Source organism: Peromyscus californicus, unplaced genomic scaffold (genome assembly GCF_007827085.1).
Source record: "Peromyscus californicus insignis strain IS unplaced genomic scaffold, ASM782708v3 Scaffold_18__1_contigs__length_77618521, whole genome shotgun sequence".
Classification (NCBI taxonomy): Eukaryota; Metazoa; Chordata; class Mammalia; order Rodentia; family Cricetidae; genus Peromyscus; species Peromyscus californicus.
The window spans coordinates 37925315-37952404 of record NW_026294480.1 but is presented as its reverse complement, the minus strand read 5'-3'; the positions used below and the strand labels follow the sequence as shown (position 1 = coordinate 37952404).

Sequence of the window (27090 nt, the reverse complement as noted above, 5' to 3'; positions counted from 1 at the left end):
AACGCTTTCGAAGGGGGGCTGTTTTAGGGACAGAAAGGGGCTCAGAAGACACTGGCCAGTCGCTGAAAGCCTTCCCTGGTGCAAGTGGGGATGCCCTACCGTACCGGGAGCTGGGGTGCCCAGCGAACCCTACCGCTCCCTCCCCAGGTTGTCCCAAAAGGAGGTCCTCCGCATCCGATAAGTTTCAATCAGGGAGGGATAGGAGGGAAAGGCCCACTTCCCACGCACGACACCCAGGCAATAAACGGCAGACTTTGGCATTCCGTCTCCGGAGCGACCTGTTCCACAGCTGTGGACTCATCCTCCCTCCCTGGCCCGCAGCAGCCACCAGGACGGGATGCTGCTCCCGGAGCCAAAGAGACAGCGCCCCGAGCTCCCGCGGGCGGGACGCTCGCACACAGAAGCAGGAAGAAGGGATCGCTGGTTTGGGAAGAGGCGGCTGGGAGGCGAGGTCCGGGACCCGGGAAAGTGACCTACCTCCCCGGTCCAAGGTCGAGCAGGACCTTCCTTCCCTGAGTCCTACTCACAGCACCTCTGCGTCCCCGGGGCCCCTGAGACCACCACCTTCCCTGGGGGTGCGGAGCGGCAGGACTCCGGGCGGCGCAGGTGAGCGCGGGCGCACAGGACTGGCGGGCAAGCCTCGGCGGGAGGGAGGCCCTGCCCGGCCCCGCACCGCGCCCCCCGGGCTCTCCGCCGCTCCCCACCCGCACGGTCCCCCGGTCCGGCCCCTCGGCTCGCACACCCTTACCCCCCGATCGTCCTCCGCGCCACCCCCGAAAGCTTCGGCCCAGCCCCAAGAGCCCGAAGCCCCGCAGCCCCGTCACTCACCGCGCGCGGGGAGCCGAGCAGCGCGCGCTGGAGGGAGGGAGGGAGGCAGGGCGGCGGCGGGCGGTCGGTCCGTCGGTGCGAGCGCGGCTCACACAGCGGCCCCTGCTGCCCGAGCCGCCGACCCAAGTGGCGAGAGGCGGAGGCCGCGGGGTGGCACCTGCCGGCTCTCCCAGCCTCGCGCGTCACCCGGGACCGCCCTCCGCCCGCCTGCCCGCCGCCGCCAGGTGCCGCCGAGGGGCGTGGGGTGCCTTGTCAGCCGCTCCCGCGGCCACCCTCGCCGCCCGCAGAGCCTAGCCCCGGCCGGCCGACCCTGACCACTGTGGGGTGTCAGTTCTCGTCGTCGCTGTCCTGGGGCCCTTTTCTTTCTGAGAAATGAATGCCAATCAGCTGGGGATCATCCCCGCGCTAAACCAAAATACTGAGGAAATGGTCATCATAAGTGACTCTGATGAATGCCAGGACAATCTGTAATGAGGAATACTTGCCGGCCCCGAGGGGGGTTGGGGGGGCGCAGTTGGAGGGCAAGAGGAAGGAAAAATGGGAAGCCCCCTCCAAAGGGGAGACCAGACCAACAAGATGTCCCCCTCCAACCCACCCCACCACCACCCCTGGGAAGACAAGCCAGATTTGGGCCAGCTCAATCCCCCTTCTTATAATTAAGAGATGAATTGTTGAAATTGAATTGGGGACGCAGGGGCCTTTTAGGGCAGTGTATGCAACTTTTTTTTTTTCATGGTTAGTAACCACAACTGGGTTACTGGTTCCTAACTGGTGCAAGGAACAAAGTCTGGCGAGCTCCTATCTGAAGGATTCCTTCAATGATTGTTGGATCGGAAGAGCTGAGCTGGATGCATGCAGGCCTGTGTGTGTGTGCACCAGACATTTTTCTGTTTCTTTTTAAAAAATGTATCTAGTCCTGTGTCTAGTTCTAATCATGGTAAACATTGTAACGATTTCTAATCAAGCGTAATAGCAGGAAGGCAAAATGTAAGTCTAGAGGTTCCTGCTTCTACAGCAAAACCAAAAATTAGTGTTGATCTTTCTACCAGACCACCCCCCACCCCCCACCCCATCCCTACCCAATCCATCCCTGAGAGCTTGCCTTCCCAGCCCTACTGTCTCATTGGTGTGAGCTATGCTTACACTGAGTTCCCAGCATGGAATCAGAATAGGAAGGGACTCTCAGCAAGCAGGGACAGTGAGGGTAGAGAAAGCAAGACCAATCAAGGAAGCCAGGCTTCCACCGCCTAACCCTAGTGCATTGAAAATGAGCTTTCATTGAAACTCTAGTAGAATTCTGCGCTAAAACTGTCTGGCCTTGTCTGGGCTGTTTGGGTTGGTAGATTTTTTTATTGACTGCTTCCATTTCCTTGGGGTTTTTATAGGTTTATTTACATTGTTTATCTAATCTTGATTTGACTTTGGTAAGTAGTATCTATCAACAAAGTTAATCATGTCTTTTAGATTTTCCCAGTTTTGTGGAGTACAGGTTTTTAAATATGACCTAATGATGCTTGGGATTTTCCTAGTTGCCTGTTATATCCCCCTTTGGTTTCTGATTTTGTTAATTTGGATATTCTCTCTGCCGTTTAGTTAGTTAGGACAAGGGTTTGTCTATCTTTTGATTTTTCTCAAAGATCCAACTCTTTGTGTCATTGATTCTTTGTACTGATCTCTTTGTTGCTATTTTATTGATTTCAGCCCTCAGTTTGACTATGTCCTGCCATCTACTCCTCTTAGGTATGCTTATTTCCTTTGGTTCTAAAGCAGTGGTTCTCAACTTTCCTAATGCTGTGGTCCTTCAATATAGTTCCTCATGTTGTGGTGAACCCCAACCATAAAATTACATTATTGCTACTTCATAACGTTTTGCTACTGTCATGAATCATAATCTAAATATCTGATATGTAGGATATCTACTATATGAGCCCTGTGAAAGTGGTCCTTTGACCTCCCCCCCCCACACACACAAGGGGTCATGAGAGACTTGTTCAGTTTCCATGAGTTTGTAGGCTTTCTGTTGTTCTGTTGTTGATATCCAGCTTTAATCCATGGTCGTCTGATAGGATGTATTTGAATTTTCTTGTATCTGTTGAGACTTGCTTTGTGACTGAGTATGTGGTCAGTTTTGGAGAATGTTCCATGAGGTACTGAGAAAAAGGTATATTCTTTTGTATTTAGGTGAAATGTTCTATAGATATCTGTTAGGTCCATTTGGTTTATAATGTCTGTTAGCTCCAGTCTGTCTCTGTTTAGTTTTTGGTTGGATGACCTATCTGTCGGTGAGAGTGGAGTACTGTAGTCTCCCACTATCAGGGTGTGAGAGTTAATCCTCAACCAAAGAACAGATAAAGAAGGATAAAGATAAAGAAAATGTGGTACATTTACACAAGAAAGTATTACTCAGCAGTTAAAAATGGCATCATGAAATTTGCAGACAAATAGATAGAATTAGAAAAAAAAATCATCCCGAGTGAAGTAACCCAGACCCAGGAAGACAAGCATGGTATATAGTCACTTATAAGTGGACATTAGCTGTTAAGTAAATGATAATCATGCTACACTCACAGGCCTACAGAGGCTAAGTAACAAGGGGGGCTCAAAAAAAAAAGAAAAGAGGAAAACAAAGAGGGCTCTATGGAGGACGCATGGCTCTCCCTCAGAAGGGGAAATAGAATAGATTTTGTGGGTGGACTGTGGGCAGGTGGGAATGGGAATAGACGGGATCCGGTGGGAAGGGAGGGATGGAGGGAGAGACGACTAGAATTGAGGGGCATTTGTAGGGGGCGGTATGGAAACCTAGTGCAGTGGAACACTCCCCCCCCCCCAGAATCTACAAGGGTGACCTAGACAAGACTCCTAGTAATAGAGGACATGGAGCCTGAACCAGGCATCTCTTGTTACCAGTCAGGCTTCCAGTGTTGGGTTGGGACATCAACCCAGCCCCAAAACCTTCAACCTATGATCTGTCCTGCCTGCAAGATGTGCTGGGACAAAGATTATTTTAAGAACTCTCTGAATCTTCAAGAAAAAAGCAAAAAAAAAAAAAAAAAAAAAAAAAAAGGGGGGGGTGCTGAGACAAGGTATACCTAGGGACAGGCTGGAGAGACTTAGGGTAGAACCAAACACAACTGGCAAAACAAATAAATAAATGAAATCAATGAAATGGTTCCTAATGACATTCTGCTGTACTCATAGATTGGTGCCTAGTCCAGTCGTTAAAAGAGGTTGCCTGCAGCAGCCCAAGGAAGCAGGCGCAAGGACTCACAGCCAACCACTAGGCAGAGAGAGAAAGCCCAAGTTGGAGGTCTCCATCAGGCCCCTCCACTGAGGACTTGGGAAACCCAACAGAAGAGCTTAATTAAGTTCATTGATTTTTTAGACAAATCCGATTGCTGTTACTTTCCCCCCCAGGATCTGAAGATTCCACAGACAACAAAACAAACTAAAAATGTCCTCTGTTCTCGGGGACAGAACATTCATTCAAGCTGAAACTTACAATAAAGTGAATGCATAACCAGGCCAAAAAAAAAAAAAAATACGTTGTGTTCAGGTTGTGACAGGTACCATAAAGACGGGAAGGGCATGGGGACATATGGGGTGGGGAACTGCAATGTTGAAGTGTTTTGGGAAGGCCTCGGGGAAAGGAGGCTTCTGTGCTGTGCTGTGTTGTTGAGACTCACTATGAAGCAGGGGCTGGGAATGGAACTTCTGATACAGCCCAGGCTGTCCTCAAACTTCCATTCCTCCTGCCTCCTGCTCCCCAGTGATGAAATAACAGACGGAAAGGAAGTATTTGGGCCAGGGTTTTTAAAGTGGCAAAGCTGTGTGTCTTTCCAGGTAACGGCATTCCAGCCAGTGGGAACAGCCGGGATGAGGGCATGAGCACATCTGGGAGTCCACAGTCCCCAGAAGACTGAGGAGGTCGGAGGAGCTGAACCAGGCAGGGGACAGCTACAACAGATACCACTGCAGCCTCAATCAAGGAAGCAGTTTCTGGAAAGCGGCACCATCTGGCTGGTTAGTTTTAAAATGTTTATCTTTTTCTTTTCCTTTTTGAGGCAAGGTCTGGCTATAAAGCCCAGGCTGCCCTCAAACTTTCAATCCTCCTGCCTCAGCCTCCTAAGAACTGGGATTATAGGCCTTTGCTTCCGTTTGGCATTTAAAACTGAGCATTCTAACATTTTTGAGAACAGAATATGGGATGGGGAGGGAAAAGGAAGGGCAGGGCCAGGAAATAGTTAAGAGACTCTTGTGCTATCCAAGTAAGAGGAAGAGGAAGGAAGAGGAGTGGACAGGAGTAAAAGGGTCAGGCCTTCGAATATATTTTGGCACCCAGAGGCAGAGGCAGGTAGCTCTCTATGAATTCAAAGCCACCTGGGCTACAAAGGGATTGACTACATGGTGAGAGCCTGTCTCACCTCCACACTTCGCAATTCATTGTGAAGACAGTGTCAACCACATTTCCCAGAGATGTGATGTGAGAGATAAGAGAGGGTATGTCAAAAATGACTCCAAAGCATTCTCCACGAGCCAATGCAAAGAGCATGTTGCCTTGATAAAGAGGAAGACTGAGAGAAAACAGTAGGGCAAGGGGCAGAACTTATTCAAGAGCTGATTGAATTTGAGAATCCCATTAGATATCCAAGTGGGTGCATCGGGGCAGGCAATTGGTGATGCCAGTCTGCAGACTGAGAGAGAGGCTTGGCTGGAAATATAAACGTAGGACTCATCAACCTCTCAATATTTTTTTAAAGATATAAGGACGGCTAAGAGTACACCAGGCATGAGAAAAGAGAAGAGGTCTAAAGGCTCCTGAGGCACCCCAGTAGTAAGTGGTTAGGGAAATGAAGAATAAGAGTGAGTGTGGAGGGAAATCTGAGCACTGATGTGTCCCAGAAGGCAGATGAGTTAGGAATGATATAACAACACTGTATAACAAATCACCCCATAGCACAAGTTAACTGATGGATTTGTCTTTGTCTTCATGGCCACCAATCTGTGGGTAGGTTTAGTTTAGCTGGCCTTGCCTCAACTGAGGGCCTCAGATTTAGGCCATGAGTTGAGTTTTTGTCTATTCGACTTGTATTCAGGAGCTAAGAAGGAAGAAACCGCAGCTAGTTTGGGATCTCACAGTATATCACAAAGTTCACATGGCATTCCAAAGCCTATGAGCACACTGAAGGCCCCCATCACATCAAGCAAGCTAACATTCCATTACCTTGAGGCCATCACATAGCCAAAGCCAACATCAGCATCCTGTGAAACTATTAAGCCTACAGTGGAGGGTGAGGAAAAGGAATGTTTGCTAAAGAATAACCCAGACTCGTATCACAGTAAGAGAAGAACATGTTTCAACGTGGAGCAAGTGAATGCTGAGGACTAGAAAGGGACTGTGGATTTAACAATATGAAAGTTATTGCCTGATCTTGGCAAAGATGGTTTTAAATAAATGGGTGGAGTAAAAATCTGGCCAGAGTGGGTTTCAAAAGTAAACAAGAAGAGAACAATTGGAGAAGAGAGGTTTAGGCAGTTTGCTATCCATTTACGGGAGTCAGGAAGTGATCCAGGACGATCAGGCTGAAGCACAGACATTGTCAACTATGTAGATGCTATGTTTTCCAAATGTGCTTATAGAGGGAGGTGGGGGAGGGAGGGAGGGAGGGAGGGAGAGAGAGAGAGAGAGAGAGAGAGAGAGAGAGAGAGAGAGAGAGGTAGAGTACAACAGCTGAAGCTCTAGCCTACCTTGATTCCTTTTATTCCAAAAAGGAATCCAGAAACAACAATGGGCCATCCTGTTTTTGTTACATGTGTCAATATATACTGTAATTTTGCATGTAAATGTAAAATAAATAACAACATTTTACATAACTAGTATCAGAACACATATATTATCTCAAAACTTTGTTCTTCAGTCAACCTTTATTTTATTTTTTAGATTTATTTTTAATGTATGTGTGCATGTGCATGCCATGATCCTAGTATGGAGGTCAGAGGGCAACTTTCAGGCGTCAGCTCTCTCTTTCCTCAGGCTTGGCAGCAAGCGCCTTTACCCACTGAGCCATCTTATCAGTCTCAATCAATCCTTGCTGGTGACTCATTCATGTAGATATATGTAATTTTTTTATTCATTTCATTGCTACATAGTGTTGGACAAAAAAGCCTTTGTACATTTTCCTGATAACAAGCAAAATTAAGTTATAACAAAATACCACGTGCTAGCTAGATTGAACAACTGACATTTTCTTCCAGTTCTGGAGTCAAGTCCAAGGTCAGGGTGCCCACATGGTGAGTTCTGGCTAGGGCCTATTCATGGCTTGCAGGCGGCCATCTTCCTGTTCTTGTTCCTGGCCTCTCCTTCTTCTTGGGAGTGTGGGGTGGACATCCTCATACTCATTCTCTCACCTACAACTATCATCTAAATTTAATCATTTTGGGCCAGTGACTCCCAAAAGTTTTCCTCTGATCTCCACAAAAATGCTATGCTATGACATGCATGCATTCAGGTACCAAAATATACGAGCATGCACACATGTACACACACACACACACACACACACACTTGACATAAATGACAATGGAGGACAGTTCTGAAAATCAGACAGTAGAGATGGGTATTATACAGACTGGTGACTGAATTTGTACGTAAACAGGAAATCATACATTGCTTTCTATTATTCATTTCATTTTCTTTGGCACAGACTGTCAAGCACTGACTGTGCACATGGGTGTAATTGAAAACGCAGTATCTCTGCTGTTGATTTTACATACCTATTTTAATGCATTTCAAATGAGTTCTCTATTTCCAGACAAAGTAATTATGTAGGTAAACCACTCTAAGGACCAGGGACGTAGTTTAGTTGCTGGCATGCTCGCCTAAGCATACACAAAGTCCTGAGTTTGCTCCTCAGCACGACATAAACCAGGGACACATGACACATAGCAGTAACACCAGCATAGGAAAGAGAAAGTCAGGATGACCCTCAACTACACAGTGAGTTCAATGCTGACCTGGGACATATGAGCCCTTGTCTCAGAGAGAGAGAGAGAGAGAGAGAGAGGGAGGAATGAGGGAAGGAGGGACTGAGGGAAGGAAAAGGGAGGGATAGAAGGAGGGAGAGAGAATTATGACAACCACAAAGCAAAACTTGTGTCATTCAGTTACAGCTCATTTATCTCAGCTTCCTTCTTCTAGGCCAGGACAAGGAAGATTAGATTTGTTCAGAAGGCTTAAGGAGTTACAAAAGGTGACAGTGACGGGAACACAAAGAGCTAGCCCTCTTTGACTTAGACTCTATAATGAGCTCTCGGTGCATTGAAAAAGGAGAGACCAATGTCCTGATGATGGATGTGGGGTAGCTCTCAACCCTTATCAGAAGAGCTGCTTTCTGTAGGAGATGGTGATTGACAGAGACTCACATTTGGTCAAAATGCAGAGACTAAGAGACTCTGGAATGCTCAGCTCTAGATCACATATGGATCACATCTTCTCCCCCTAAGACTCAGGAATCATACAGGAAGAGGGGGGCAGAAAGATTGTAGGAGCCAGAGGTGGCGAAGGAATGCTGTGAAACAGTGCTTTCTGTATTTGACACTGCACACATGAACTCACGGTGGTTGTGACTGTATGCACAAGACCTGTCTAAGATCAAGCCAGCCAAAGTTGAGCATGGGTGGCCTAGGAGATCACGAAATCCCAACTCTAGCTGAGGAGCTATTGCCAAATGGTGGTTGCTGGAATGGGGATGGGGGGGGTGTCCATTTTTTCTCTGGGATGCAGCCCCTGGTAGGTTTCCCGTGCCCCAGTAGATGTCCTGTGCCCATGCACATCCCGACAGCACTAAGCAAAGTCAGTGGATTTAAAAGAAGTATACAAAGTTGAGATGGAAAAGTGAGAGTGGGGGTATGGAAGGAGCTGGAGGGGAGGCGGTGATTTGTTCAAAATACACAATAATGCTGGTATGAAACTCTCAAACATTACATTAAAAATGAAAACAGAAAGAAAGAAATGAAGCACATTCCCATTCAAGGTTGTAGCTTATGATGGCTAACAATTCAGGAGCTGTTTTTCATGCTTCTCCTGAGCATACAGCAAGTGATATTTTCCAGTCTTCCTTCCATTTTACATTTGGTCATGGAAATAACTTCTGGTTAATGAGCCAAGTGTTGCTTGGCATTTCTTTCCAAGTGAGAGATGTTGTGCTCACTTACCTTGTAGGTAGGTGGTCTTCTGCAAGAATAACAAATGCCCTTAACCACTGAGCCATCTGACCAGCCCACAGAACTCATTTGAAAAAAATTAATATTGATCTCAGAAAATATAATAATCAAGGTAACTGTTTATTTTAATTTACACCAGAAATTTATTATATGACTTTCATGTGTACATGTCTGTGTGAGTATGTGCATAGGTGTGCATAGGTGTACATAGCTGTGTGGGAATATGGAGGCCAGAAGAGGGGGTTGAGTATTTCTCTATCTACTATTCACTTATTCCTCTGAGGCAGAGTTTCTTTCCCTGAATCCAGGGTGGATGTTTCCTTGCCTAAGCTAGAAGCCAGCAAGCCCTAGCAATCCTTATGTTTCCACCCTGCTCGAAGCTGGACCTATAGGCATGCCACAGATTCCCAGCTTGGTAAATGAGTGTTGGGATCTGAATTCTGGTCCTTATGATCGAACAGAAAGTACTTTTAAACAATGAGCCATCTCTTCTGCCCCATAGCTTTAAATCTTACATTGGGTGCTTGGTACACTTACATTTCCTTTTCCTTTTCCTTTTCCCCTTTCCCTTTCCCTTTCCCTTTCCTTTCCTTGCTTGTCTTCTCGCCTTTTTGAGAGCCTTCATTTTGCTTTTTTTCTTTTTATATTCCTAATTATCACCTGAAGTGTGTGAAATTCCCCACAATACTTGCCAGTTGTCCATAATGGGGGTGGGTGAGGATAAATCAACAAACTTTGAGTCAAATGTAATGGAGAAATTTAATCCGACCACATTACCAGGTAGGAACGTGTGAGCGGTAAAGATCATGTAGAGAAATCTGTATTTCAGGTTTCATAAAGGTCCCTTACTTTTGTTAGTTCCTGAAAGCCACAGTCCCTTGCACACCCAGTTTATAGAATATGTTAATGAGCCCTGTCTTAGAGTTTTATTGCTGTGAAGAGATGTTATGACCACAGCAACTCTTATAAAGGGAAACATTTAACTGGGGTTTGTTACAGTTCAGAGGTTTAGTTCATTATCATAATGGTGGGAGTCATGGCAACATGCAGTCAGAAATGGTGCTGGAGAGGTAGCTGCGAGTTCTACATCCAGATTGGAAGAAAGCAGGAAAAGAGTGACACTGGGCCTGACTTGAGCTTCTGAAACCTCAAATCCCCCCCCCCCCCCCCCCCCCCCCCCCCCGACACACTTCCTCCAATAAGGCCACAGCTCCGAATAGTGTCACTTCCTATGGGCCTATGGGGGCCATTTTTATTCAACCACTACAAGTCCCATGGAGACCAGTGGAAGATCTGGGCAGGATTGGAATGGTGTAAGAGCCAATAGCAACACTGAATGAAGAATCTTCTGATATTTTGTGAGAAGAAAGACAAAATTATGTAACAACCAACTTAACTATTTTGTTTTTCATTAGCATTCATTAATACATAATAATAGGTTTCACTAGCAACTCAGCTAATATTTAATACACTTGAAATTTCATACACCGTAAATGATATACAGATCAATTAACTTTATAATATGTAAATTGTAAGATTTATTGTTATGCAATTAAGGGCGTGGCAATGGGGTCATTTACTAATTAATTACACATATACATGCAGCACACACTTTTCTCAAGCAGTATTCTAGGTGCTTTTGATGTGGTAATAAAATAGATGCAATCTTCGCCCTCATGGAACATTTACAGTCTAGAAGGGAGATCCAGACAAAGCAAAAAAGCAGATCATCTTGAGATAAAACCTGAATGAATTTTTCACAGGATGGTACAACCCGATACTCGTAAGATTTTAAAGTAAGAAATCTACTAGCTGAGTGCTTTTGTATGTCAGAAATATACTTAATGTTTTAATTCCCTTCTACCAATGATCCTGAGCTCAGGATATTAACTTACAAAATCAGTGAATCAGTGGTCACTCTGTAATTCAGACAGAAACATTAAAAATTAATCTAGAGGCTAGGGAGAGTGCTCAGTCAGTAAATGGCTTGCTGCACAAGCATGAGGAACTGAGTTTAGATCACCAGCACCTGAAAGTTTGGGTGTGGTAGTTCACACCTGTAATCAGTGCAGAGGAGGTAGAGACAGGAGGATCCCTGCAGCCTGGTGACCTGAATAAGTCAACCTGTGGTCTCCATATGCACCTACTCACACATGCATGCACACCCACCAACCCCATAGCCCACCCTGCCCCCCCCCCCCCCACAGAGGACTGCACTATAATTCAGTCTCAGTGTTCATTCAGTAATAAGGTAATTCTTCAGCCTTACCTTCAATGAACTTTAGTTATATTACTCATGAATATAAAATCTCTATTTATGTATTTCACGCTGAATACCATTTTACATGTTTTTAAAATGTCACAATGCATGGTTTTAGAAAAAAAATGATCTTTAATAACTTTCCATCCTAGTTTTCTGATCTGGTTTCTCAGGGATTCTCACTTCACTTCCTCATTTAATCCTTCCTTCTCTGGTCCAGGCCTCACCACCTCACTGCACAGAGAGGCTGCCTTTCAATTCTCCATCGTTTTGCCCCAGCTAGGAACTGGGGTTACAGGTGTGCATCACCACATCTAGTCACCTGTTCTTTCTTGATGAATCTATTATAATTTTAAAATAAGCTTATTATTTTCCAATTTCTATAGTAATCACTACTATTTTTTAAGTATTTATTTTTATTGTGTGTGTGTGTGTGTGTATGTGTTTGTGTGTGTGTGTGTGTGTGTGTGTTACACCATATGTGTATGAGTGTCCAAGAAAGAGCCCTGGGTCCCAGGAGCTACTGTTACTGGTGGTTTTGAGTGTGCTGGGAACTGAACTCAGGCCCTCTCGAAGAGTAGCAAATGCTCTCAAATGCTAAGACATCTATTCAGTTCCATTACTGTTACTTTTAATAACTTTTTTCAATAGTACTTACCAAAAACCTAATAAAAATTGCATATATAATACAGAAAAAACATTATAACACTATAATATTGATAAAAATGGTTAACTCAGTTCCTGGAGATTTATTAGGAATTCTTTAAGTACATCTTTGAACAGTGCAGTTATTTAGGAACTACAGATGCACATAGCAGTGTGGATGGAGCGTCACGTGACAGGGAGGGAAACTGGGGAACTGGAGCCTGAGTCACAGGCCTAGATCTCTGCTCCTGCTGCTGTTTGCCCAAGGTATCAACAGGCCCTAGGTTAGGGCTGGTGCTAACCTGTGCACACAGGATGATACAAACCAAAGAGAAGTGGTTTGTGCAAATCCCTTGAGCCAGCGCTGACTACCAGCGGCAGGAAAACTAAACTACCAGCCAGGCCTAGGGCCACCTGCCAGTTCTGCAAAGTTTACACAATAAACACTGACACACACACAAGGCATCAAGGCACAAGCTTGAGGAACCTGGCCTCACACACTGATGTAACTGACATGATGACTGTGTAACAGACCCGGTTAAGGTGGTCACATCCTCTTCATGAGGATGCCTCAGGAGCGTGAACCAGGAGAGCCATACCTATAAACCTGTGCAAAAGCTGCCCAAGTTTTCATCAGCATCAAGAGCGTGCAGGGTGTTTACCTGTTGATTCTAACACACTGATAGAGATCATAACAGCTTGCCTTAACTTTTCCTGTTTGGAGTTGTCAGTTATCTGATTAGAAACAAACAGCGGGGGCGGGGGCTGACCGTGCATCCTATATGAGACTACTGCTGACACAACTGTCGAGATACGTTATGTTTATATTACAGTGACTGGATTATAGAGTTGGGAGAGTGCCTGCCTTGCATGCAAGAAGCCTGGCGTTTGGTCTCAGCACCACACACACAATGGGTGTGGTGGCGCATGCCTTTAATTTCAGCACGTGGCAGCATCAGGAGTTCAAGGTCATCCTGGGCCATATACCAAGTTGGAGGGCAACCTGGGTTATGTGAGACTCTATCTCAAAAAAATGTTTGTTCACATGACTTGTAATAATTCTAGAAATCAAGGAGATTGAATATCGACTCAAGGTAGCAAATAGGACCTCCATGTGTTCTTTGTAAAAAAGAACTCGGCATGGTCACACATGTCTGTAACACGAGTACTTGGGAAGCTAAGGCAGCAGAATCCTAGAGGGAGCCTGACTAAGTGTGGTGGTTGGAATGAAAATTGTAGTTGGAAGTTTTCCTGTGTCCCTCCCGGTGGTCCCGCATGGTCCAGACAAATCTCTCTCTCACTCATGTCCCGCAGCCACTCAGACCCAAGTAAACACACAGAGGCTTAAACTAATTACCAACGGCATGGCATCAGGCTTCTTGTTAGCTAGCTCTTATAACTTCACTTAACCCATTTCTATTAATCTATGTTTTGCCACGTGTTCCATGGCTTACCACTCTGCTGGCATGTTGTTCCTTAGGCAGCAGGCTAGCATCTCTCTGCTTCTCCTTTCTCTTCCTGTCTATCTGCTTGAATTTCCTGCCTGCCTCTAAGCTGCCTTGCCATAGGCCAATACAGCTTTATTTAACAACCAATCAGAGCAACACATATTCACAGCATACAGAAAGGCATCCCACAGCAGAGAATGGCCCCCATAGGTTCATAGATTTGAATACTTGGTCACTAGGGAGTTGCATTATTTGAAAGGATTAGGAGGTGTGGCCTTGTTGGAGAAAGTGTGTCACTAGGGGTGGGCCTTGGAGTTTCAAAAAGCCTATTCCAAGCTCAGAGGCTCTTTCTTCCTGCTGCCTGCTGATCCAGATGTAGAACTCTCAGTTGCTTCTCCAGTACCATGGCTACCTGCATGCCACCATGCTCCCTGCAATGATGAAATGGACTAAATATATGAAACTATAAACCCCAATTAAATGTTTTCCTTTATAGGAATTGCTGTGGTCATGGTGTCTCTTCACAGCAATAGAACCCTGAATAGGATAGTCCCCAAGGGTGTATTTACATATTTGATGTTGCATAGCTCCCCCACACCCCCTCTTCCAATATCTATTTGTTTAAGGAAAGAGTAGAGAGAGAAAGCAAATAGTAACAATGACACAAATGTTCAACGTAACTGGCTAAATTAAGACACTGGGCTACATACACAGCAAGCTCAAGGTCAGCCTAGATACTTAGATAGACTGTGTCTCAAAAAAAACAAACAAAACCAAGGGCTGGAGAGACGGCTCAGCGGTTAAGAACACCAGCTGCTCTTCCAGAGGACCTGGGTTCAATTCCCAGCATCCATATGGCAACTCACCACTGTCTATTACTCCGGTTCCAGGGGATCTGGCACCCTCACACAGACACATGCAGGTAAAACACGAATGCACCCAAAAATCCAACACAAAAGGAAAAGCCATACCACAACTGAACTGTTAACTACAGGCCATGAATCTAGTACTTCTTCCTCTTTCCCCCAAGCACCGCTGTAGCCTGCTCTTAGAGCCCAGTGCCAGGCAACTCAGTTGTTCTGATTGCCTTTCCCTGTCACACTCTCTGGAAGGCAAAATCCCCGGTGCGCCCGGCTTCCGTCGATCCATTTCTGGCAAGGTTTGACTGATCTAAGCTCATCCTTTAATGAGCTAAATCAATCCCTCCCTCTGCCCCCCCCCCCCTTTTCTTGTCAGGTGTTCGTTCGGTCACTGTGATGAGAAAAGTAACCACTATAGACAACTTAGGACTGGAGAGATGGCTCAGCAGTTAAGAGTTTGGAACCAAGTTTGGTTCTCAGCATCCACACTAGGTGACCCACAACTACCTCTAACCCCAGTTCCAGGGGCATCACACACTGCTGGGCTCCACAGGCATCTGCGCTCACCTGCACATATTAACATAATTAAAAATAATAAAAACAATTTTTTTTTTTTTTTTGGTTTTTCGAGACAGGGTTTCTCTGTGTAGTTTTGGTGCCTGTCCTGGATCTCGCGTCTGGCCTCAAACTCACACACACACACACACACACACACACACACACACACACACACACACACACACACGGAGTGGGCGCGGGAGGGGAAGGCTTCAGAATAATCATTCCTGGGCTGACACAAGAAGGAGAGAACAATAGAAATTTTATTAGAACGTTTCATGTTTAATCTAGACCCTGGCAAAGATCTTGCAGAGTTTCACAGGAAGAAAATGAGGACTGAGTGCAAGCTGCCCTTTCAAAGTAACAAGTGGTCAGGGGATTGCCCATGTGATACATTGCTGAGACTGGAGGAGACATGAGCTGTAAACTGTCTGACATAAAGCTAGAAGACAGTCAATTACATGAAGCCATCAATATGAATAAAGAGAATACAGAGTTATGATGTTACCTTTACAACTGTTTTTTGTTTGTTTTTTTCTTAATTATTCTTGTTAAAATACCCCCTGAAAGGTGGAAAGGAGAAGGCTGGTAGCACAGCCATGGGAGCCAGAGCTGAGACACATCATCCACTCATCAGACCTACATAAGGCCCAGCTGAGAACAATAACTTCTGTTCATGTCCTGTGCCCGTAGCAGCTGACCCACCACCATGGCAAACAGGCTCAAGGAGAAAGGTTTGGATGAATTAAACCACAGAGAAGCTAATTTTAGGGTTTTATACACATTCTCACTTTAAAATAGAGGGGGAAACATCACAAATTCAGAATTAACAGACCAGAAACTGACTGAAGAGTTAAACAAAGTAACACACACACACACACACACACACACACACACACACACACACACACACACACACACAAAACACACACACGAGGCAATGGTACACACTCGTCATCCCAACACTTGGGAAGCAGAGGCAGGAGAATGGCTGAAAGTTTGAGCCTAGTCTGGTTCCAGGCTAGCCAGGGCTACACAGTGAGACCTTGTCTCAAAACCAACAATAACCAAAAGAACAGCCCCAAGCCGAAGTCCCCAGGAACAGCGCTGATGTAGAGGTCCCATGGAGCAAAGGCTGGTTGGCAGTCACCCTTCCTCATCACTGCTGCTCCAGGCATCCTCAAATGCTGGATTCAACTGAGATTTAGTTTTAGCCTAAAAAAAAAAGAGAAGAATCTATTTTTATATTTCGTAATTTTAGGCTAATAGGCTCAAAATATGCTATTTTAACAGCAATTAGACATTTGGAAACTGTATTACTGCTAATTTAAAAACAAAAGCAATGTAAAGATAATTAAATTAATATAAAACTGACAAAACTGACTCTTCCAAAATAACATGCTTTCCTCAAAGTAATCAGCTCACATGCATGCGCAGATCTACGCTATGACACTGGTCACAGTATTTCTATGCATGCACAGGTGTACACTATGACACTGGTCACAGTATTTTTATGCATGCACAGGTGTACACTATGACACTGGTCACAGTATTTCTATGCATGCACAGGTGTACACTATGACACTGGTCACAGTATTTTTATGCATGCACAGGTGTACACTATGACACTGGTCACAGTATTTCTATGCATGCGCAGATCTACGCTATGATACTGTTCACAAGTGTTTCTTCAACTCTATGGAGAAGGCACAACACAGACATGCTGGGGTTAAGAAAGGATGCATGCCCACAGCAGACTGGACAGTCCAGGATACAAATACTGGTAACCTTGTGTTGTTTGCATGAACTTTACTATCATCAATAAAAATTACCAAAATCTGAGGACTATTTTCATCCATCAGAATAATGTAGCTCCCCCACCCACCTTGAGACAGTTCTTGTTCTGTAGTTGAGGCTGGTCCAAAATTCATCACAGTTTAGGGGTTACAGAGAGTTGTGTACCCTTATGTGTATGCCAGGACTCCAACCCACATCTTCTGGAAGAGCAGCCAGTGTTCCTGACCACTGAACCATCTCTCCAGCTCCACACACAACATTTCTATAGTTCAGCTGGCTTTGAGTTTGTGGTAAGCCCCCTGCTTTATCCTCCTGAGGGTTAGGATGATAAGCATCCCAGCTGAATAATATAATTTGTAATAAAAAATTATTGTGGGTTATTACACAGTTATGTCTCTGTTTTTTACAGCCAATAGTGCTAAAGTGTAGATAAACTACAAGACAAATGGTAGCGAGGGCAATAGTTAGCATGAAGGTTTCCCTGGGAGATTTTTCTAGAAGCTATTTGGATTGTTACTCAAAACTTCAAGAAAATATCACAATATTCATCCTCCTTAGAGCCATGGGTGAATAGGGTTTAGCAACTAGAGAGACTTAATTAAATGAATTATCAACTCAGTTCACTTGTATGGGAAACCAGAATGGCTTCTTTCTTATCTCTAGGAAATGACTTCAAAGGCTTGAAAGATGCACTTATTTTTTCTTGAGTTAAGAATCAGTTTTGTTTCTTATACTGTAGCTTCTGCATCTGGCTATTTGATATGATCCAGATTTCAATTGCTAACAAACTGAAAGATACTGTTAAATTAACTTAGATATACTGCCTTTTGTAATGTAGAGAAATATTTTCTGCGAAGGTAACCCTTAAGTCATGTCTAAGAATGTTGTTTACTTTATGATCAACATCACAGAATCTTACAATTCAAATGGAAAAGCCAGCGTTCCCAGTATCTCCCCACACCAGCTAGAACAGCTGGACAACAATATAGTGATGTAGGCATGCTGCAGTTGTTAAACAGACCAGAGAACATCGCTAAACTTAGTGGCTATCACCACTTACAACAAAAATTTCCTTACACTTGTCTCCAAATGTCCAAATCAAAACTATGACCAAACTCAAGCTAACCACTCATTTCCAGCAGCAGTGATGAAAGTCTGAAGTCTATTCATTCATTCTTTGGCCCACATGTCTGATGAATCTCACGATGCCCGAGATTAGTAGGGTTCACATCTTACTTCCCATCAGGGATGCTATTTGAAGCAGGGTGTGGTGCAGCATGTCCATAATCTCTCCACTGGGGAGCTTGACAGTTTAACAACTACTAAGCTAGACTGCTCAGGAAGGGTTTCATCTCAGAGGTGACACTTCTCTCTTGTCTTTAGACTTTTAACTCTGTCTTAGATATCTACGAAAAATATCCTTGGGGAATAAAAGCTACACAAAGTTCAAGTCTTCTAATTCCACTATGGAAGCCCAATGTGCAATCTACTAATCATTTGAATTTCATTTGACGATTCAATGGAAAAACCAATTTATATTTCATTATGAATTATTTTACTTTGGTAAGGATAGAAACAAAAAACCCCCAAGATTCTGACATATTTGCACATACATACTCCTTACAGGGGTAAACAGATATTTGGGATGCATTATAATATTACGAGTGTATTTTATTGCTACAACAATCACAAATAAAACACCAACGCTGTGATCAAAAGCCACAGTAACAGGGTTGCAGGTAGATTTAACACACATTGCTATTTGAGCGTCCTCTACTTGGTTTTCTCTACAACAGCCCTCCTAGTGGACATCCAGTCTATGCATGAACATTCCTCCCTCTACCTGACCAGGTTTCTGGTTTTACTGGCAGATAGTTAGTGGTGCATGGGGAAGGTGAAGCTTGAATTTAGAAGGGATCCAGCCCAGAACCAAATGAGGATTAAAACAAAGCATCGCAAGGATACATCTTGAAAAGTTTCAAGTGTCACTGGAAAGCCTCAGCGCTTTCCATGTCAGCCAATGATACATGTACACAAGTACAAAGCAGAAACAACCATTCCCTGTGCCAACAGCACAGGCTCTCTTTGGTTTTGAGACTGAATCTTGCTTTGTAGCTGTCTTAGTCCCCTTAGTGCTCAGATTACAGGGGTGGGTCACCACACTCAGCTGGGACTAGGATTCTGGATAAGAAGCAAGATTAAAACTGTAGTGTATCTTCCCTGTACATCTCTGGCAGCTACAGCTAAAGTTACAGACTGGCTTGAGTTGACCACGGCAATTAGCAAGTCTGGGTAAAACCAAACAGACACATTCCTCAGCGATAATACAACAGCCTGCCAGTCACACAACAAATTTAAAGACCATAAAATTTATCCCTGTCATCTAACATTTTTCAATTTCTATAGGTAGAATTAAGTTACTCCTTTAAAATCTGGGAAACACCCCTCAGGCATTCCGCTTAGGTTTGAAAGGAAACCTAAAAACAACTTTGGTTTAACAACCTGATACTTGCATTTGAAAATGCTACCAGTTGTCCCAGGGTAATAGCTGGCAGGGCTGGTTGACAAGGGCAGGGCAGGGTCTGACCTAGCTGCAGTATGTGCGCACACATGTTCTTTGTAGTATGCTGAGCTACATACACCACCTCCCCGGGAAATGGCAAGTTACCTGTTTAGCAGCTCAGGGGAAAACATGTTTAAACATGAGTTAAACTGTGAACATTCACATATGCACCCAGTTCTCATATTTTAACAGTTTTCAGATTTCTCTGCTGGGGTATATACCATGGTCACATTCTACCTACATTCATATGAACCTTTTAAGATAACATTTCATGGAATTAAATAACCTTACCATCCAGAACTTTGTATTAATGAGTTATTCACATCTTAAAGCTGAAAATAGGAGCAGCATATTTATTTATTTATTTATTTATTTATTTATTTATTTATTTATTTATTTATTTATTTTGAGGCCAGGTTTATTATGTGTAGTCCTGGCTATCCTGGAACTCACTGTAGACTAGGGTGGCACTGAACTCAGAGACACACCTTTCTCAGTCTCCTGAGTGCTGGAACTAAAGGTGTGTGCCACCACACCTGGCTTATTTTATTATTTTTATTAAAAATTAAAACTGTTTCTCCAGCTCACAGTAGTGCATCTGAAAAGATAGGGCTTTCTAGGTCTAACACTTGAATATACAGCTCAACTCTTTTCATTTTTATGATACAGGACTTCACTGTGCAGTCCAGGTCAGCTTCCTCCTCGCGGTTTGCCTGCCTCAGCCTTTGAAGTAACGGGATTAGAAGTCTGCGCCCATACTTTTTAATATCCCACATATAAAAGTTGTTTTAGATGACATGTCCCCACTATTACCACAGCTACCTAACAAGGAAACACATGACTGTCAGTCAAAAATTATAACAAGCAACTTAACAGTTGTTTCAAGTTTTCCTTCTGTGCAAACCACAGCCTTACTTTTCATTTATTTTTATTATTTTCATTTGGCGAATGATTGTTGTACTTCCCAACATGATATAGTGATTCCCAAAACGACAGAATAATTAAATAAAAATGCAAAATAAATGTCTAAATTGAACTATTCAAAGTCCAGTCAACCAAAGAGGCTGTATGCTAAAACTAATCAAGCCATAACAAACTAAATTAGACAAGTGATAAAAACTGGAAATATTCATTTGGTTTTGGCCAGTTGCCTATATATTTATGAATGTGCCTTTTCTCTCTTTCACGTGGTTTAGGGCCCAAAGAAAGTAACTCCCAGGCTTTACATTGGCTGTAACAGTAGCAAATTCAGGTATAAAACATATTCAGCCAATAGCTGCTGTGTGGAGACCCACAAGAGGTTTCCTAGTGAGAACTTACTCAGGGGTCAGAAGATCTGGGATTGCTTTACCCAGCAGGGCTGCATGAGGAGATGATTTGGCCACGGGTATGTTTACCAGGTGTTTGGAAGTGTGGTGTGCTTTGATCTAGCAAGGGGGAGGTCTTTGCTCCTCTTCTTGGCATGTTATAAAAAGCCCTTTTCAATAAAGGACGAGGCTGTTGGGTATTGATCCAGGCCTGCCTGCCCCCCCCCACCTTCCCCCACAGCTATCCTGTGTTTCTGTCTTCTCATCGTCTAGGTCTCTCTTTCTGATATTTCTTCATTCCTCTCTCCTCCACCTAGGAACCCTTCAAAAAGTGGGAGCTGGACCCCCACACTGCTGGACACTCCCAACTGACTACCCTTGTACAGTTTTGTTTCTGATGTCTTCTGACATGCCTTCTTTTTATAAAGGAACTAAAAAGATGACAAATATTTTCAGAATGTCAAACTCGCTTTATTAGTGATTATCTTCCATCTCTACTTGAGTACCTTTAAATGACCTTAAGAGGAGTTCTCCAACTCAAAAAATATACAAAAATTATTTCATACACATTTTTATATCCTTGAAGTTAGGGTAAATTGGGATGTTTAACACTACTTTCCAGAATAATACCTGAAAGAGATGACACCTTAGACATGTTTAGTTACATAGCAGAATTCATGTTTAAAGACCAAACTTAAGCCTGTCCTGTTACTCAGTGCCTGTTAGTTTATGTATAGGTAAATTCTTCTACTGCTCACCAGGAGAAAGTTCCTAAGATATTATCATACTAGGGCTCAATTTAAAAAATACTACTTTATTATACTACTACTTTTTGTAAATTTAAACTAAGAGAGGCTGCTACTTCAGGGCAGGACTCTTGCCTCCTCATCTGTTTAACACCTTTACCTAGGCTCTTTATTCACACTGTCATATTACCCTGAGACCAGCACTGTGAGGTTGCTGATCTAAGTGTGAACTGCTAAGATCTGATGTTGTGAACACACAGATTTTAAGATGTCATACATAACAACTCAAAAGTTAACTCCATCTCTTTCCTTTCCACAGGTGCCATGCCATCCAGACTGAGGAAGATCCAGCAACTCTGTGGCTACGTGAGCCAGGGCCATAGCCAATAAGCAGGCATCACAAGCACCCAGAAGGCCAAGGTAATGATGGATGCATGTGTCACCACAGGATCAGCTTAGACAAATGACATCATGTGACTTTGGTAAAGTTGGTCAGTGGTCTTACCACTTAAAGAGGAACCAGAGCTTATGTCCACCTGCCACCCGTGGTAAACTGTGGATCTTGTCAGTAAACAGACATGAGTAAACGCTGCCCCCGTCACCAGTGTGGTATGGAGTTCTGGGGAAGGAAAAGTCACCTAAGCAGCCCTCACTGTGAAGCCCAAAGTCTTCAGAATAGCCAAAGAGAAGATGAACTAAATTGGTCACTTGTGTCCTGGTGGCTTTAAGCCACACAGGGAGCAAACAAACAACCAAGAGAGATAACTCTAATTCTAGGAGTCTATCCTAAAACTAATTAGAAATACGAACACTTTTGAAAATATATTTATATTGATGCTGTTTAAAACAATCATCAGAAACAATTAAATATTTAAACTATGACATACAAATGACAGAACACCATTTCATTGAAAGTATTTCTAAATAGTAGCCAGGCAGTGGTGGTGCACACCTTTAATCCCAGCACTTGGGAGGCAGTTAGGTGGATCTCTGAGTACAAGGCCAGCCTGGTCTATAGAGTTAGTTCCAGGACAGCCAGGGCTACATAGAGAAACTGTCTTAACCCCTCTTCTCGTGAAAAAAAGTTTCCAGACACTTATTAATGATATGAATGGGGGTTACTGTATCATGTCAATGAGAAAAGACTCTTAAGTTATATGACTATGAGTTAACTATTGTTTAAAAAAAAATACCAAAGAAAAACAGTAAATAAAACGTCTTTTCTAGTTAAAATTGAGAAATTATGTTCTTCTTTTAATATTTTTCTGAATTTTTATAGATGTGTGGTAACAAATTATCTGTATAACCAGAAAACAGCAAGAACTGCTTTACCAGTCTCTCCCACATAAATAAAACACTAATCCTTATAATTAGAAATCACTGCACAGTAGGTAAAAGTACCACTTACTTCATCATCGTCGTCAGGAACTGGTTCATATAAAGATGGTACCCAAGCAAGAATGTTGCAGTCTCTGCTACCGCTGTACAGTTCCTGTAATAGAGAAAGCAAAGACTGACTGCTGATCAATTTAAAGCTGGTATCATGAGGAAACGGGATGTATCCATTTTGAAATGATCAGACTAAGTAGGTTAATTAAGTTAGGCTAGATTAATTCCATTAATTTCATTTCTATTCATTAAACAAAATAGGATGATGCTCTTCAGTTTTTTTAAATGTGATGTCTTTAAATTCTGTGCAGGTCATTGGTGTAACTTCTTAAGAGATGCTACAAATCTTTTGGCTATATCCTGAGACTTCATTCTCCAAAAGTATTGTACTAATTTGTATCTTCTATAGATGAGAGTATCCACTCCACTGTCCTACTGGAATCTTTTCAGGAATAGCCAATATAATATGAAGTTGTATTTTATATTATAAAATAATGCCAGGATATGTTAGAGCTTACAAACAATGAGAAAATCTTACAGAAATTCAATGCCTTACTAGCTTTGTCAATATTCACAAGCGTATTTCTCTAACACTAAAAGTGTTAGAGAAAGAAAAATACATAATAGCTTTTCTTTGCCAAAAACTGAGGCATCTACAATATTGACTTCAATGAAGAGAACACGAGTTTCTAGGAAAACAAGCCAAAAGTTCCATTTAGCTTACAGCTGTCTACCTGGCTGTTCTTCAAAAGCTTCAAGACTCCACCCTGTCTGCTGAGACATTTACTACATAGAGGACCCGTGGGCTGATGCAGTGTGTGTCAATGTCTTTATGGAGATGCTGTTTGCTCCCACTGAACAATGCTCACTCCCTTCGCCAAGAAACTGAAAACGTTCTCATCATGTAGTAAAGTAAATACACGGTGTTTTCCAATGTGTTCAGTGACTAAATCTTTCTGAGTCTGAAGCAGATAAAGACATGGTATTTGGCTGAGAGTGTGGCACATGACTGCAATCCAAGCACTGGGAACTGGAGGCAGGGGGATTAGGACTTTGAGATTATTCTTGGCTTCACAGCAAGTTTGGGGCCAGCCTGGTCTACATGAGATCTTGTTTCAAAACATAAAGTAGAACAAACCAAACCAACACAAGCAGAGCATTTCCCAGGTGACAGCCCATCCCAGGGGTCTGGCTGAGGGCAATCTCTGTCTCAGAATATTTTTTTTGTTTTTAGTTTGAAACTTGTTAGGTGGCCCAGGCCAACTCTGAACTCCTGACAATAATCCAGAATGATGCTGGGATTATAGGTGTCTGTGTCACCACACCCAGCTTACTTGGTGCTGCTTGTTTATATATGTGTTTTGCCTATATGAATGTATGTGTATCATGTGTGTATCTGGTAACAGAGGAAGCAAGAAGAGGGTATCACATTCCCTGAAACCAGAGTTATAGATGGTTAGGAGCTGCGATGTGAGTGCTAGGAACCCAGATCCTCTGTGACAGTAGCAAATTTTTCACTGCTGAATCGTCTCTCCAGACCCTTCTTGGTACAGTTTTAACCAACTCCTAGACCTCTTTGCTAATAAGCTCCTGCCTAGAAGAACATCATACTTTGTAGTCAGAATATCTTGTTTAAAATTTTGGTTGTGCCTCAGAGGGACTGTTTTCTTTGATACAACAGAAATGGAGAAAAGTAAGGACATTAAACAAAATTTGTATGTGCTATGGCAATCTTCATTGCAAACTTGACTGGCTTTGGAATCACACTGAAACACTTCTAGTTGTTTCTATGCAGATGTTTCCAGAAAGGCTTGTTTGCTGAGGGAAGCCCCACCATGAATGTGGGTGCTATCATCCCGGAGGCTGGGGTCCTAGACGGAACAAAAGGAGAAAGCGAGGCAAATGTCAGCATTCCCCCTTGCTCTGCCTCCTGCCTGCTGATGCAGAGACCACCTGCATCATGTCCCTGCTGCCTGACTCCCCCGCCATCACAAACTGTGTACTTTCTAACTGAAAGCCCAAATAGACTGTTCCCTCGTGAAGCTGCTTCTGGTTATGGATTTTGGTCACATTAACAGGAGAAGTAACTAATGTAAGCACTGAAGTTGTTTTGTGGGGCTCTTGAGGTGGCTCAGTGAGCAAAGGCACTTCCTGCAAAGCCTGATTACCCAAGTCTGATCTCAGGACCCACAGGATGGAGGGAGAATCAATTCCTGTAAGTTAGCCTCTGACCTCCACATACAAGCCCTCATGTGCCCTCCCACACACAAATACACAAATGTGAGAAATTATGTGAGTGGCATTAATTCAAAGGTACACTTTACTAGCCATTTCAGTATCTAGCCATTGCAAAGACATACTTGTATCAGCCTCTGGCAGGAAATAAAGAAATGAAGTAATTGATTTCAGATTTCAATACAGTCACACATGATAAACCAAGATATACTATATTTTTAAATTAAACATATATAGTTTATATATATATATTATATATTAAAGGACACACACACACAAAGGATTATTCATGAAAAAGTATTTGATTACAGTTCAAATGGTTAAGTGGAGCTCATATTCAAAGGGAAAGACAACATATCCCAATCGATTGCACAGTATTGTACTGATTCATACACACTTCCTATGCCATCTGAGAATCAGGCTCTATTAATCTCTATTGAAGAAATACGACTTCAAAGGTGAATTGTTGGTATCACACTCCAGAATGATTAAAAGCATATAATACTTGAAAATAGATCAGAACTTCCTGTTTCATACACTACTAGTCTGGCACACCAGCCATCTACTCATTTTCAATTCCCATCAGTATCATTCTCACCTGGAAGTGAGGCTGGAACACACAGCAGTCGACACTTTTATAATGGCCCTTAAGCAGAGTTAGCTGCTCTCCTGAGTAAACTGCATAAACAGCAATGGTGCTACCGTACGGAACAAAAACAAATTCTGAGCTGCAGCCACAGGAGACGGTGAATTTCAGTCCTTTCCTACTGTCATTACAAACTTTGCCATAGTTCACCTGCAGAATTAAAATCATAATGTTACTCATTTTTAAGTCTCAGTTAAAAAAGCAACAAAGACTGAAAAAAATACTTCTTTCTCTTATTATCACATTATATAGAGAGGGCCTTTAAATTTAAAGAAACTAATGTCTTAATAAAAACAAGAGTCAATGATACAAACACACATTTTATATTTGAGGAAATAGAAATTGTGAATAAACCCACAAGGGAGGGATGATACAACTAAGTCAAACTTGAAGAATTACTCCCAACTGTCAAACTTTCAAAAACCCCCCCTCCCCCACCTCTCCTTTTGGTACCTGAAGACAAAGCTCAGGGCCTCATGGATGCTAGGTGAGACCTCTAACCTTACTAAATTCCCAGCTTCTGGTTAGGCTAAAATTTTAAGAAACCTTCAAATTGACAAAAAGTAAGGAGAACATGTTACTGGCATCATAATTTGGCTATTCCTTCAAACAAAACAAATGGTTTAGTACAAAAAAATAGCAAGATGTCTCTTTTGGGTGGGCTGAACTTTTCATAAGAATGTGTTGTGACAAAACCAACACGCTGTACATGGGACTACCACAATCACTCTAAGTGTGCAGGTGAATGGTCCAATCTTCACTTCTATCACAACTAACTCACTGACAATAACAATATCCTTACTTCTTGATCTAGTAATTACTCCTGGGAATTTCTCTTAAGGAAACACTTAAGCAGCAGAGAGTAATATGCCCAGAGGACTCAACACAGCACAATGGCAAACAACTGAAAATTGAGATAAGCTTGTGCCTCTAGCCACCCTGTGGCAGCAGCAGTGAAGTACATGGAACACTGGACTTGGGTTTTAAAATCTCTTTGTTAGAGGGTCACTCAGATCTAACCTCTAAGTGCTGGTCCTCTAATCTGCTAAATGGAACCACCACCATTTCCCATAGTGCCATTGTAAAAACACAAATGACATCATGCACATGAGAGCACCTGGGAAGTGAAGGTAGCCAGCTGTTATGTCCAGACGTATTAATTGAGAAGAATTACTTAGGAAGAACACTCTTTCACTTCCACCTGATGAGCCAGTCTGTACCATTTGACTATGGGGAGGTGTGGCTCTAGAAGCTAGAGTGGGCCATAATCAGGGGTGGGCAGGAGCTTAGGGGTGAGGGGAGAGCCGAACACACACATAGGAAAGATTACTGCTGGTTAACATGAGAACGGGGAAAGGAACAGGAGGAGGAGGGAGTTGGGTTAGTGAACACTAAGGCTGTCTGAAATATCCTTATGCAGACCTACTACTAAAGGACTTTGAACACAGGTACCATGCATGGGTGGACACTGCCTCCCACAGAAGACGCAGTGAAGTAAAAATCTCAGTGCCAGACATGGGATACTTTCCTACAAGTTACTGGTCATCAAGACTCCAAAGGTCCTTAAAGCAACAAAGAATATAGTATA

The 27090-nt window shown here is 43.1% G+C and overlaps 2 protein-coding genes and 1 long non-coding RNA gene across 6 annotated transcripts in view; 1 reads left to right on the top strand and 2 right to left on the bottom strand.

The window, feature by feature from the left end:
- Window positions 1-974, bottom strand: part of Elovl7 (ELOVL fatty acid elongase 7) — a 73282-nt gene extending 72308 nt beyond the window's left edge. The window contains exon 1 of one of the 3 annotated variants that reach the window (XM_052743256.1): window positions 829-974. The gene's annotated coding sequence lies outside the window, so the exon portion shown is untranslated. The other 2 variants (XM_052743257.1, XM_052743258.1) reach the window with 2 other exon arrangements.
- On the top strand, window positions 489-22634 carry LOC128113514 (uncharacterized). Its single transcript, XR_008219517.1, has 3 exons — window positions 489-606; window positions 4669-4848; window positions 16799-22634. It is a non-coding gene; the product is annotated as an uncharacterized LOC128113514 (long non-coding RNA).
- Window positions 15065-27090, bottom strand: part of Ercc8 (ERCC excision repair 8, CSA ubiquitin ligase complex subunit) — a 40683-nt gene continuing 28657 nt past the window's right edge. For both annotated transcript variants that reach the window (XM_052743254.1, XM_052743255.1), the window contains 3 exons: window positions 25455-25652; window positions 22641-22724; window positions 15065-16034 (listed from right to left, as the gene is read on the bottom strand). In XM_052743254.1, coding sequence (XP_052599214.1) covers window positions 15966-16034; window positions 22641-22724; window positions 25455-25652 — 351 coding nt within the window. In that variant the 3' untranslated portion in view covers window positions 15065-15965. The remainder of the gene's footprint in view (window positions 16035-22640; window positions 22725-25454; window positions 25653-27090) is intronic.